Source organism: Pseudophryne corroboree (assembly GCF_028390025.1).
Source record: "Pseudophryne corroboree isolate aPseCor3 chromosome 3 unlocalized genomic scaffold, aPseCor3.hap2 SUPER_3_unloc_3, whole genome shotgun sequence".
Classification (NCBI taxonomy): Eukaryota; Metazoa; Chordata; class Amphibia; order Anura; family Myobatrachidae; genus Pseudophryne; species Pseudophryne corroboree.
Genome location: NW_026967519.1, coordinates 3,861,591 through 3,874,481, shown reverse-complemented (window position 1 = coordinate 3,874,481; position 12,891 = coordinate 3,861,591). Strand labels below are relative to the sequence as shown.

Here is a 12,891-nt window from a genome sequence, read left to right as displayed (position 1 = left end):
AATCCTCTCCCCATGTTTATATACCGCCTGCTCCCCTCTGGACTCTCTGCTCCCTCCCCTGTATCCCCTTTTATTTCCCCCCCCCCCCCCGTGTTTATACTTCTCTGTATTCTCCCCACCCCCATGCTCCGTTATCATGTCTCCTCCCCTGTGTACTTTCCTCTACCACCTCTGTGCCCCATATTATCATCCCCCAATGCTGTGCCGTTTGCTATTTTCTCCCACACCTGTGTCCCAGTTATCCCCCAACACTGTTGTCTCCTCCCTTACCGTGTTTTTTTTAATTATATATATCTATCTTATTATGCAGTAGTGAAGAAGACATCTGGTGACCATCTGACACCCCTCCGCTGTGCCTCCATACCGGTGCCTCCTCCTCACTCACTGACACGAGAGGCACATTGACCAGAAGATCCTGGAACTCACCAACAAGACCATTCAGCTGCTGACTGGAGAGGTGACTGCTGGGAATGGGGCATTATACAGTAACACCAGGGCATGTGTCTGGGTGATGACTGGAGAGGTGACTGCTGGGAATGGGACGTTATACAGTAACACCAGGGGATGTATCTGGGTGATGACTGGAGAGGTGACTGCTGGGAATGGGACATTATACAGTAACACCAGGGGACGTATCTGGGTGATGACTGGAGAGGTGACTGCTGGGAATGGGACATTATACAGTAACACCAGGGGACGTATCTGGGTGATGACTGGAGAGGTGACTGCTGGGAATGGGACATTATACAGTAACACCAGGGGATGTGACTGGAGAGGTGACTGCTGGGAATGGGGCATTATACAGTAACACCAGGGGATGTGTCTGGGTGATGACTGGAGAGGTGACTGCTGGGAATGGGACATTATACAGTAACACCAGGGGGCGTGTCTGGGTGATGACTGGAGAGGTGACTGCTGGGAATGGGGCAATATACAGTAACACCAGGGGAGGTGTCTAACTGATGACTGGAGAGGTGACTGCTGGGAATGGGGCATTATACAGTAACACCAGGGGATGTGTCTGGGTGATGACTGGAGAGGTGACTGCTGGGAATGAGGCAATATACAGTAATACCAGGGGATGTGTCTGAGTGATGACTGGAGAGGTGATTGCTGGGAATGGGACGTTATACAGTAACACCAGGGGATGTGTCTGGGTGATGACTGGAGAGGTGACTGCTGGGAATGGGACATTATACAGTAACACCAGGGGATGTGTCTGGGTGATGACTGGAGAGGTGACTGCTGGGAATGGGACATTATACAGTAACACCAGGGCATGTGTCTGGGTGATGACTGGAGAGGTGACTGCTGGGAATGGGACGTTATACAGTAACACCAGGGGATGTATCTGGGTGATGACTGGAGAGGTGACTGCTGGGAATGGGACATTATACAGTAACAGCAGGGGACGTATCTGGGTGATGACTGGAGGGGTGACTACTGGGAATGGGACATTATACAGTAACACCAGGGGACGTATTTGGGTGATGACTGGAGAGGTGACTGCTGGGAATGGGACATTATACAGTAACACCAGGGGATGTGACTGGAGAGGTGACTGCTGGGAATGGGGCATTATACAGTAACACCAGGGGATGTGTCTGGGTGATGACTGGAGAGGTGACTGCTGGGAATGAGGCAATATACAGTAATACCAGGGGATGTGTCTGAGTGATGACTGGAGAGGTGATTGCTGGGAATGCGACATTATACAGTAACACCAGGGGATTTGTCTGGGTGATGACTGGAGAGGTGACTTCTGGGAATAAGGCAATATACAGTAACACCAGGGGATGTGTCTGAGTGATGACTGGAGAGGTGATTGCTGGGAATGGGACGTTATACAGTAACACCAGGGGATGTGTCTGGGTGATGACTGGAGAGGTGACTGCTGGGAATGGGACATTATACAGTAACACCAGGCGATGTGTCTGGGTGATGACTGGAGAGGCGACTCCTCGGAATGGGACATTATACAGTAACACCAGGGGATGTGACTGGAGAGGTGACTGCTGGGAATGGGGCATTATACAGTAACACAAGGGGATGTGTCTGGGTGATGACTGGAGAGGTGATTGCTGGGAATGGGACATTATACAGTAACATCAGGGGATGTGTCTGGAGAGGTGACTGCTGGGAATGGGACATTATACAGTAACACCAGGGGATGTGTCTGGGTGATGACTTGAGAGGTGACTGCTGGGAATGGGGCATTATACAGTAACACCAGGGGACATGTCTGGGTGATGACTGGAGAGGTGACTGCTGGGAATGAGACGTTATACAGTAACACCAGGGGATGTGTCTGGGTGATGACTGGAGAGGTGACTGCTGGGAATGGGACGTTATACAGTAACACCAGGGGATGTGTCTGGGTGATGACTGGAGAGGTGACTGCTGGGAATGGGACATTATACAGTAACAGTGGGGGATGTGTCTGGGTGATGACTGGAGAGGTGACTGCTGGGAATGGGACATTATACAGTAACAGTGGGGGATGTGTCTGGGTGATGACTGGAGAGGTGACTGCTGGGAATGGGGCATTATACAGTAACACCAGGGATGTGTCTGGGTGATGACTGGAGAGGTGACTGCTGGGAATGGGGCAATATACAGTAACACCAGGGGATGTGTCTGAGTGATGACTGGAGAGGTGATTGCTGGGAATGGGACGTTATACAGTAACACCAGGGGATGTGTCTGGGTGATGACTGGAGAGGTGACTGCTGGGAATGGGGCATTATACAGTAACACTGGGGGATGTGTCTGGGTGATGACTGGAGAGGTGACTGCTGGAAATGGGGCATTATACAGTAACACCAGGGGATGTGTCTGGGTGATGACTGGAGAGGTGACTGCTGGGAATGGGACATTATACAGTAACACCAGGGGATGTGACTGGAGAGGTGACTGCAGGGAATGGGGCATTATACAGTAACACCGGGGGATGTGTCTGGGTGATAACTGGAGAGGTGACTGCTGGGAATGGGACATTATACAGTAACACCTGCGGATGTGACTGGAGAGGTGACTGATGGGAATGGGGCATTATACAGTAACACCAGGGGATGCGTCTGGGTGATGACTGTATCATTGTGTGTGTCAGGTTCCTATAAGGTGTGAGGATGTCACTGTCTATGTCTCCATGCAGGAGTGGGAGTATATAGAGGAACACAGGGGCCTGTACAAGTACGTGACGATGGAGAATCACCGGCCCCTCACATCACTGGGTAAGAGGAGACTGTCATGTAGTGTAATGTAGAGAGCAGCTATGGGGGCCACCTAGATACACATCACCTGATAATCACATTTCTCATACGTCCTAGAGGATGCTGGGGATGCTTCAATAACCATGGGGTATAGACGGGATCCGCAGGAGACATGGGCACTTTAAGACTTTGAATGGGTGTGAACTGACTCCTCCCTCTATGCCCCTCCTCCATACTCCAGTTAGATTCTGTGCCCAGGGAGACTGGATGTACACTGAGGAGCTCTCCTGAGTTTCTCTGAAAAAGACTTTATGTTAGGTTTTTTATTTTCAGTGAGACCTGCTGGCTACAGGCTCCCTGCATCGTGGGACTGAGGGGAGAGAAGCAGACCTACTTCTGTGAGTTTCAAGGCTCTGCTTCTTTGGCTACTGGACACCATTAGCTCCAGAGGGTCTGATCGCTAGGTACGCCTAGATGCTCGTTCCCGGAGCCACGCCGTCACCCCCCTTGCAGAGCCAGAAGTCAGAAGACGGGTGAGTAGAAGAATATCAGAAGACTTCAGTGACGGCTTTGAGGTACCGCGCAGCGCGCCATGCTCCCACACACACAGCGGCACTACAGGGTGCAGGGCGCATGGGGGGCCCTGGGCAGCATAAAACCTCACTAATGGACTGGCAAAAGCAGTATAAAGTGCCTGGGCACTAAAACCAGCCCCCCGCCAGTATAAGTATGTGGAAAATAGCGGGGCTGAAGCGCCCCATTAAGGGGGCGTGGCTTAGTCCTCACAGCTCTAATCAGCGCCATTTTCTCTTCACAGAGCTGCAGAGACGCTGGTCCTGGCCTCCTACACTGCTGTACAAGTAACAGGGTGCAAAACAGGGGGGGGGGGGGGGGGGGGGCACACAGTAATTTGGTGCTGTTTTATTAATGTTAAAAGCGCTAACAGGTCTGAGGAATTGTATAAAACGTTTCAGTACCGGGATAGGCGCTGGCAAAACTCCCTCTATGTTTCTCTAACAGGCTTTGCTGTGGGCCTGTCCCCTATAGCCCCAGTGTGTTTGTGGGTGTCGGTACGCGTGTGTCGGCATGTCTGAGGCTGAATGCTCTTCCCAGGAGGAGGCTGGAGTGGGGACAGAAAAGACTGTGGGAGTGACCCTGTCGGCACCGCCGACTGCTGATTGGGTAAATGTTTTGAGTGTTTAGAATGCAAATGTGGCTCTATTGAATAAGATGTCACAAGTCCAGACCCCCTCGGGGTCACAGAAGCGTGCGGTTACCCAGATAGCGGATACAGATACCGACACGGACTCTGACTCCAGTGTCGACTATAGTGATAGGGAGGAGAAAAAAGAAAGACTCTGTGTTGGGGCACACTTTGAAATTTGTAAATTTATTAAAACTTGACTTTTAATTCAGTATCGCATAAAAAAAAAGGGAAACGTTTGATACAGAAAAATGTTCAAATACACAGAGTATACATATGATAGTAACAATCTACACAAAAATATATCTAAATATATTTGTTGAAATGTATAAAGTATACAAATAAAGTAATTGATGAGTTCCACACAGAGAGAAATAAGATAATACATTTGTTATGAGTCAAAATTAATTAACAAAAATCATTAACTAAAATCAGGATAAGCCTGATAGAAAATTAGGAGCACCTGTGGTGAAAAATATGTAGAAAACAATTATATGCCTTAGTTGATCAAGATAAGGGGTACAAATAAATGATACTCAAGTATAATCACAGTGGTAGCAATAGTAGGTTGTTAGAGATCTATTGACCTATTTGATCTAGATGGAAGGCACAAATAAGTATAATTGTAATATAATTCATAATTGAAATATCAATTAACTAATGGTGGTCCCCTGGTAGAAGCTCTGTTTGCTACAAAAAAGATCCTAATGTAAAAGGACGTTTGTAGGAATTTGATACCAAACGACATTCATAGAAAAACAAAAATTGCCAAGAAGAATTATTAATTTTCTCTATCGTCCTAGTGGATGCTGGGGTTCCTGAAAGGACCATGGGGAATAGCGGCTCCGCAGGAGACAGGGCACAAAAAGTAAAGCTTTAGGATCAGGTGGTGTGCACTGGCTCCTCCCCCTATGACCCTCCTCCAAGCCTCAGTTAGATTTTTGTGCCCGGCCGAGAAGGGTGCAATCTAGGTGGCTCTCCTAAAGAGCTGCTTAGAAAAGTTTAGCTTAGGTTTTTTATTTTACAGTGAGTCCTGCTGGCAACAGGATCACTGCAACGAGGGACTTAGGGGAGAAGAAGTGAACTCACCTGCGTGCAGGATGGATTGGCTTCTTGGCTACTGGACATTAGCTCCAGAGGGACGATCACAGGTACAGCCTGGATGGTCACCGGAGCCTCGCCGCCGGCCCCCTTGCAGATGCTGAAACGAGAAGAGGTCCAGAATCGGCGGCAGAAGACTCCTCAGTCTTCTTAAGGTAGCGCACAGCACTGCAGCTGTGCGCCATTTTCCTCTCAGCACACTTCACACGGCAGTCACTGAGGGTGCAGGGCGCTGGGAGGGGGGCGCCCTGGGAGGCAAATGAAAACCTTTTTTGGCTAAAAATACCTCACATATAGCCTCCGGGGGCTATATGGAGATATTTAACCCCTGCCAGAATCCGTTAAGAGCGGGAGACGAGGCCGCCGAAAAAGGGGCGGGGCCTATCTCCTCAGCACACAGCGCCATTTTCCCTCACAGAAAGGCTGGAGGGAAGGCTCCCAGGCTCTCCCCTGCACTGCACTACAGAAACAGGGTTAAAACAGAGAGGGGGGGCACTAATTTGGCGTTAGAAATATATAAAAAAGATGCTATAAGGGAAAACACTTATATAAGGTTGTCCCTATATAATTATAGCGTTTTTGGTGTGTGCTGGCAAACTCTCCCTCTGTCTCTCCAAAGGGCTAGTGGGTCCTGTCCTCTATCAGAGCATTCCCTGTGTGTGTGCTGTGTGTCGGTACGTGTGTGTCGACATGTATGAGGACGATGTTGGTGAGGAGGCGGAGCAATTGCCTGTAATGGTGATGTCACTCTCTAGGGAGTCGACACCGGAATGGATGGCTTATTTAGGGAATTACGTGATAATGTCAACACGCGCCAAGGTCGGTTGACGACATGAGACGGCCGACAAACAATTAGTACCGGTCCAGACGTCTCAAAAACACCGTCAGGGGTTTTTAAAACGCCCGTTTACTTTAGTCGGTCGACACAGACACAGACAGGGACACTGAATCCAGTGTCGACGGTGAATAAACAAACGTATTCCTTATTAGGGCCACACGTTAAGGGCAATGAAGGAGGTGTTACATATTTCTGATACTACAAGTACCACAAAAGAGGGTATTATGTGGGATGTGAAAAAACTACCGTAGTTTTTCCTGAATCAGATAAATTAAATGAAGTGTGTGATGATGCGTGGGTTCCCCCCGATAGAAAATATGGGCGGTATACCCTTTCCCGCCAGAAGTTAGGGCGCGTTGGGAAACACCCCTTAGGGTGGATAAGGCGCTCACACGCTTATCAGAACAAGTGGCGGTACCGTCTATAGATAGGGCCGTCCTCAAGGAGCCAGCTGACAGGAGGCTGGAAAAATATCATAAAAAGTATATACACACATACTGGTGTTATACTGCGACCAGCGATCGCCTCAGCCTGGATGTGCAGAGCTGGGGTGGCTTGGTCGGATTCCCTGACTAAAAATATTGATACCCTTGACAGGGACAGTATTTTATTGACTATAGAGCATTTAAAGGATGTATTTCTATATATGCGAGATGCACAGAGGGATATTTGCACTCTGGCATCAAGAGTAAGTGCGATGTCCATATCTGCCAGAAGATGTTTATGGACACGACAGTGGTCAGGTGATGCAGATTCCAAACGGCACAAAGGTGTATTGCCGTATAAAGGAAGAGGAGTTATTTGGGGTCGGTCCATCGGACCTGGTGGCCACGGCAACTGCTGGAAAATCCACCGTTTTTACCCTAAGTCACATCTCTGCAGAAAAAGACACCGTCTTTTCAGCTTCAGTCCTTTCGTCCCTATAAGAGTCATATCTGCCCAGGGATAGAGGAAAGGGAAGAAGACTGCAGCAGGCAGCCCATTCCCAGGAACAGAAGCGTTCCACCGCTTCTGACAAGCTCTCAGCATGACGCTGAGACCGTACAGGACCCCTGGATCCTACAAGTAGTATCCCAGGGGTACAGTTTGGAATGTCGAGACGTTTCCCCTGCGCAGGCTCCTGAAGTCTGCTTTACCAAGGTCTCCCTCCGACAAGGAGGCAGTATGGGAAAAAATTCACGAGCTGTATTCCCAGCAGGTGATAATTAAATTACCCCTCCTACAACAAGAAAAGGGGTATTATTCCACACTATATTGTGGTACTGAAGCCAGAAGGCTAGGTGAGACCTATTCTAAATCTAAAAAAATTTGAACACTTACAAAGGTTCAAATCAAGATGGAGTCACTCAGAGCAGTGATAACGAACCGGGAAGAAGGGGACTATCTGGTGTCCCGAGACATCAGGGTTGCTTACCTCCATGTCCAAAATTTGCCCTTATCACTAAGGGTACCTCAGGTTCGTGGTACAGAACTGTCACTATCAGTTTCAGACGCTGCCGTTTGGATTGTCTACGGCACCCCGGGTCTTTACCAAGGTAATGGCCGAAATGATGGTTCTTCTTCGAAGAAAAGGCGTCTTAATTATCCCTTACTTGGACGATCTCCTGATAAGGGCAAAGTCCAGGGAACAGTTGGAGGTCGGAGTAGCACTATCTCGGATACTGTTACAACAGCAGGGGTGGATTCTAAATATTCCAAAATCGCAGCTGATCCCGACAACAAGTCTCCTGTGCTTAGGGATGATTCTGGACACAGTCCAGAAAAAGGTGTTTCTCCCGGAAGAGAAAGCCAGGGAGTTATCCGAGCTAGTCAGGAACCTCCTAAAATCAGTGCATCATTGCACAAGGGCCATGGTAAAAAAATGGTGACTTCCTTCGAAGCAATTCCAGTCGGCAGATTTCATGCAAGAACTTTTCAGTGGGATCTGCTGGACAAATGGTCCGGATCGCATCTTCAGATGCATCAGCGGATAACCCTATATCCAAGGACAAGGGTGTCTCTCCTGTGGTGGTTACAGAGTGCTCATCTTCTAGAGGGCCGCAGATTCGGCATTCAGTTTTGGATGTTGGTGACCACGGAGGCCAGCCCGAGAGGCTGGGGAGCAGTCACACAAGGAAAACATTTCCAGGGAGTGTGATCAAGTCTGGAGATTTTTCTCCACATAAATATAGCTAAGGGTAAATTTATAATGCTCTAAGCTTAGCAAGACCTCTGCTTCAAGGTCAGCCGGTATTGATCCAGTGGGATAAAACATCACGGCAGTCGCCCACGTAAATAGACAGGGCGGCACAAGAAGCAGGAGGGCAGTGGCAAAAACTGCAAGGACTTTTCGCTGGGCGGAAAATCATGTGATAACACTGTCAGCAGTGTTTCATTCCGGGAATGGAAACTGGGAAGCAGACTTCCTCAGTAGGCACGACCTCCACCCGGCAGAGTGGGAACTTCATGGGGAAGTTTTCCACATAATTGTAAACCGTTGGGAATTACCAAAGGTGGACATGATGGCGTCCCGTCTGAACAAAAAACGGGACAGGTATTGCGCCAGGTTAAGAGACCCTCAGGCAATAGCTGTGGACGTTCTGGTAACACCGTGGGTGTACCAGTCGGTGTATGTGTTCCATCCTCTGCTTTTCATACCTACGGTACTGAGAATTATAAGACGTAGAGGAGTAAGAACTATACTCATGGCTCCGGATTGGCCAAGAAGGACTTGGTACCCGGAACTTCAAGAGATGCTCACAGAGGACTTATGGCCTCTGCCGCTAAGAAGGGACTTGTTTCAGCAAGTACCATGTCTGTTCCAAGACTTACCGCAGCTGCGTTTGACGGCATGGCGGTGGAACGCCGGATCCTAAGGGAAAAGGCATTCAGGAAGAGGTCATTCCTACCCTGGTCAAAGCCAGAAAGGAGGTGACCGCACAACATTATCACCACATGTGGCGAAAATATGTTGCGTGGTGTGAGGCCAGGAAGGCCCCACGAAGAAATTTCAACTCGGTCGATTCCTGCATTTCTTGCAAACAGGAGTGTCTATGGGCCTCAAATTGGGGTCCATTAAGGTTCAAATTTCGGCCCTGTCGATTTTTCTTCCAGAAAGAATTGGCTTCAGTTCCTGAAGTCCAGAAGTTTGTCAAGGGAGTATTGCATATACAACCCCCTTTTGTGCCTCCAGTGGCACTGTGGGATCTCAACGTAGTTCTGGGATTCCTCAAAACACATTGGTTTAAAACCAGTCAAATCTGTGGATTACCTGAACCAGCTTATTGTGGTGTCTTGCGCCTACTAGGGACTTGGAGGACTCCAAGTTGCTAGATGAGGTCAGGGCCCTGAAAATATAGGTTCCAGGACGGCTGGAGTCAGGAAAACTGACTTGCTGTTATCCTGTATGCACCCAACAAACTGGGTGCTCTTGCTTTTAAGCAGACTTTTGCTAGTTGGATGTGTAATACAATTCAGCTTGCACATTCTGTGGCAGGCCTGCCACAGCCAAAATATGTAAATGCCCATTCCACAAGGAAGGTGGGCTCATCTTGGGCGGCTGCCCGAGGGGTCTCGGCTTTACAACTTTGCCGAGCGGCTATTTAGTCAGGGGCAAACACGTTTGTAAAATCCTACAAATTTGATACCCTGGCTAAGGAGGACCTGGAGTTCTCTCATTCGGTGCTGCAGAGTCATCCGCACTCTCCCGCCCGTTTGGGAGCTTTGGTATAATCCCCATGGTCCTTTCAGGAACCCCAGCATCCACTAGGACGATAGAGAAAATAAGAATTTACTTACCGATAATTCTATTTCTCGGAGTCCGTAGTGGATGCTGGGCGCCCATCCCAAGTGCGGATTATCTGCATTACTTGTACATAGTTACAAAAATCGGGTTATTATTGTTGTGAGCCATCTTTTCAGAGGCTCCGCTGTTATCATACTGTTAACTGGGTTCAGATCACAGGTTGTACAGTGTGATTGGTGTGGCTGGTATGAGTCTTACCCGGGATTCATAAATCCTTCCTTATTGTGTACGCTCGTCCGGGCACAGTACCTAACTGAGGCTTGGAGGAGGGTCATAGGGGGAGGAGCCAGTGCACACCACCTGATCCTAAAGCTTTACTTTTTGTGCCCTGTCTCCTGCGGAGCCGCTATTCCCCATGGTCCTTTCAGGAACCCCAGCATCCACTACGGACTCCGAGAAATAGAATTATCGGTAAGTAAATTCTTATTATCTAAGGTTATCAGGAGAGTAGCCAAAAAATAGGTACAGACTTTGAAAGTGAAGAAGTTGCTCTAACACTTTTGCTGTTTGTGATCAGAGGTTAAAACTTTACTGCACCTGATATTCCCAAGTGATTGAAACACTAGGACACAAATGAGAGAGTGTAATAGAGGATGAGCAACAAGAGTACTTCTGCTGTCCAGTTAGTAGCGCAGATTCTCTGTTACTGCGGGCATTGCAGAGAGTGGTATCGCATCTGGATGAGAGGGTACAGAGTTATAGGTGAGATAGGTAGAGGATAGGGAGGGGACCCCACCTTCTGCTGTCCACTGTCTTATATATTATAGCGGACAGTGGATGAGAGAGGTAGGTTAGGCTCATCTATTGAAAAGTAAAGGGTTGAAGATAATGTGGTATAATCACAAGCAGTCAGTGTATGACAGGCTACTATGCTGAGTCAGAGGACCAGTATACAAAAAATTATTGATGAGAAAAAGAACCTGAGTTAGGCTACATAATGATAGTTGAGAAGTACCTGGGTAGCGGAATAGCCATTAATATAGTGCTGATAAATGGCATGCACAAATTGTAAATAAATAGGCTTAGAAACAGGTGGTACGAGGTCCTGCTATACATGAAAAAATGCTAAAAAATATATATATGCGTTTTTATAAGAGAAAGAGAAGATGGTCTTAAGGCAATTTAAGGAAAAAAAACATATTTTTTTTTTTTGATTGAGAATTAAGGATCAAGTAAGCAAACAAAGGAAAGAAAGAAATTGTTATATATATATATATTAGTTAAATAACTTTTAAGAAATGCAGAAAGTCCCAATGGGCACATACAATACCAGGGGATACCATAGAGTGATCTGAACTAAGAAAAGTTCAGCATCACTGAGCACAGACGGACCGTTTCACCAGGGTGGCTTGTTCACACAGTGATGAACTTTTCTTAGTTTTAATAATTCTTCTTGGCAATTTTTGTTTTTCTATGAATGTCGTTTGGTATCAAATTCCTACAAACGTCCTTTTACATTAGGATCTTTTTTGTAGCAAACAGAGCTTCTACCAGGGGACCGCCATCAGTTAATTGATATTTCAATTATGAATTATATTACAATTATACTTATTTGTGCCTTCCATCTAGATCAAATAGGTCAATAGATCTCTAACAACCTACTATTGCTACCACTGTGATTATACTTGAATGTCATTTATTTGTACCCCTTGTCTTGATCAACTAAGGCATATAATTGTTTTCTACATATTTTTCACCACAGGTGCTCCTAATTTTCTATCAGGCTTATCCTGATTTTAGTTAATGATTTTTGTTAATTAATTTTGACTCATAACAAATTTATCTTATTTCTCCCTGTGTGGAACTCATCAATTACTTTATTTGTATACTTTATACATTTCAACAAATATATTTATATATATTTTTGTGTAGATTGTTACTATCATATGTATACTCTGTGTATTTGAACATTTTTCTGTATCAAACTTTTCCCTTTTTTTTATGCGATACTAAATTAAAAGTAAAGTTTTAATAAATTTACAAATTTCAAAGTGTGCCCCAACACAGAGTCTTTCTTATTTCTCCTCCCTATCCAATTATTACTGACTCTGGGAGCACCACTAACCTATAATAATTATTAGATACCTTCTCTAAGGATCTCTAAGTTTAGGATTGTTGGTTAGTTGAACAGTTTTCTACAATTTCTGTACAAACCCATGTTCATTGCTATAATAATCTTCCTGTGCGGAACCAAACCAAACCTCGACTATAGTGATGCCAGATTGAATCCTAAACTGGCTAAGAGCATTCAGTACATGATTGTGGCGATAAAAGACGTATTACATATCATGGAGGACCCTACTGTTCCTGACACACGGGTCTGTATGTTCAAAGGAAAGAAACCTGAGGTAACGTTTCCTCCCTCTCATGGGGGGTAATTCTGAGTTGATCGCAGCAGGAACTTTGGTAGCAGTTGGGCAAAACCATGTGCACTGCAGGGGAGGCAGATATAACATGTGCAGAGAGAGATAGATTTGGGTGTGGCGAGTTCAACCTGCAATCTAAATTGCAGTGTAAAAATAAAGCAGCCAGTATTTACCCTGCACAGAAACAAAATAACCCACCCAAATCTAACTCTCTCTGCAAATGTTATATCTGCCCCCCCCTGCAGTGCACATGGTTTTGCCCAACTGCTAAAAAAATTCCTGCTGCGATCAACTTGGAATTACCCCCATGAACTGAACGCTCTTTTTGAAAAGGCTTGGGAAAATCCTGACAAAAAGTTACAGATTCCCAAGAGAATTCCAGTGGC

The 12,891-nt window shown here is 46.6% G+C and overlaps 1 protein-coding gene across 1 annotated transcript in view; it reads left to right on the top strand.

The window, feature by feature from the left end:
* LOC134983988 (oocyte zinc finger protein XlCOF6-like) overlaps positions 1-12,891 on the top strand; it is a 136,454-nt gene that overhangs the window by 456 nt on the left and 123,107 nt on the right. The window contains exons 2-3 of the mRNA XM_063949652.1: positions 311-457; positions 3,155-3,233. Coding sequence (XP_063805722.1) covers positions 3,203-3,233 — 31 coding nt within the window. The 5' untranslated portion in view covers positions 311-457; positions 3,155-3,202. The remainder of the gene's footprint in view (positions 1-310; positions 458-3,154; positions 3,234-12,891) is intronic.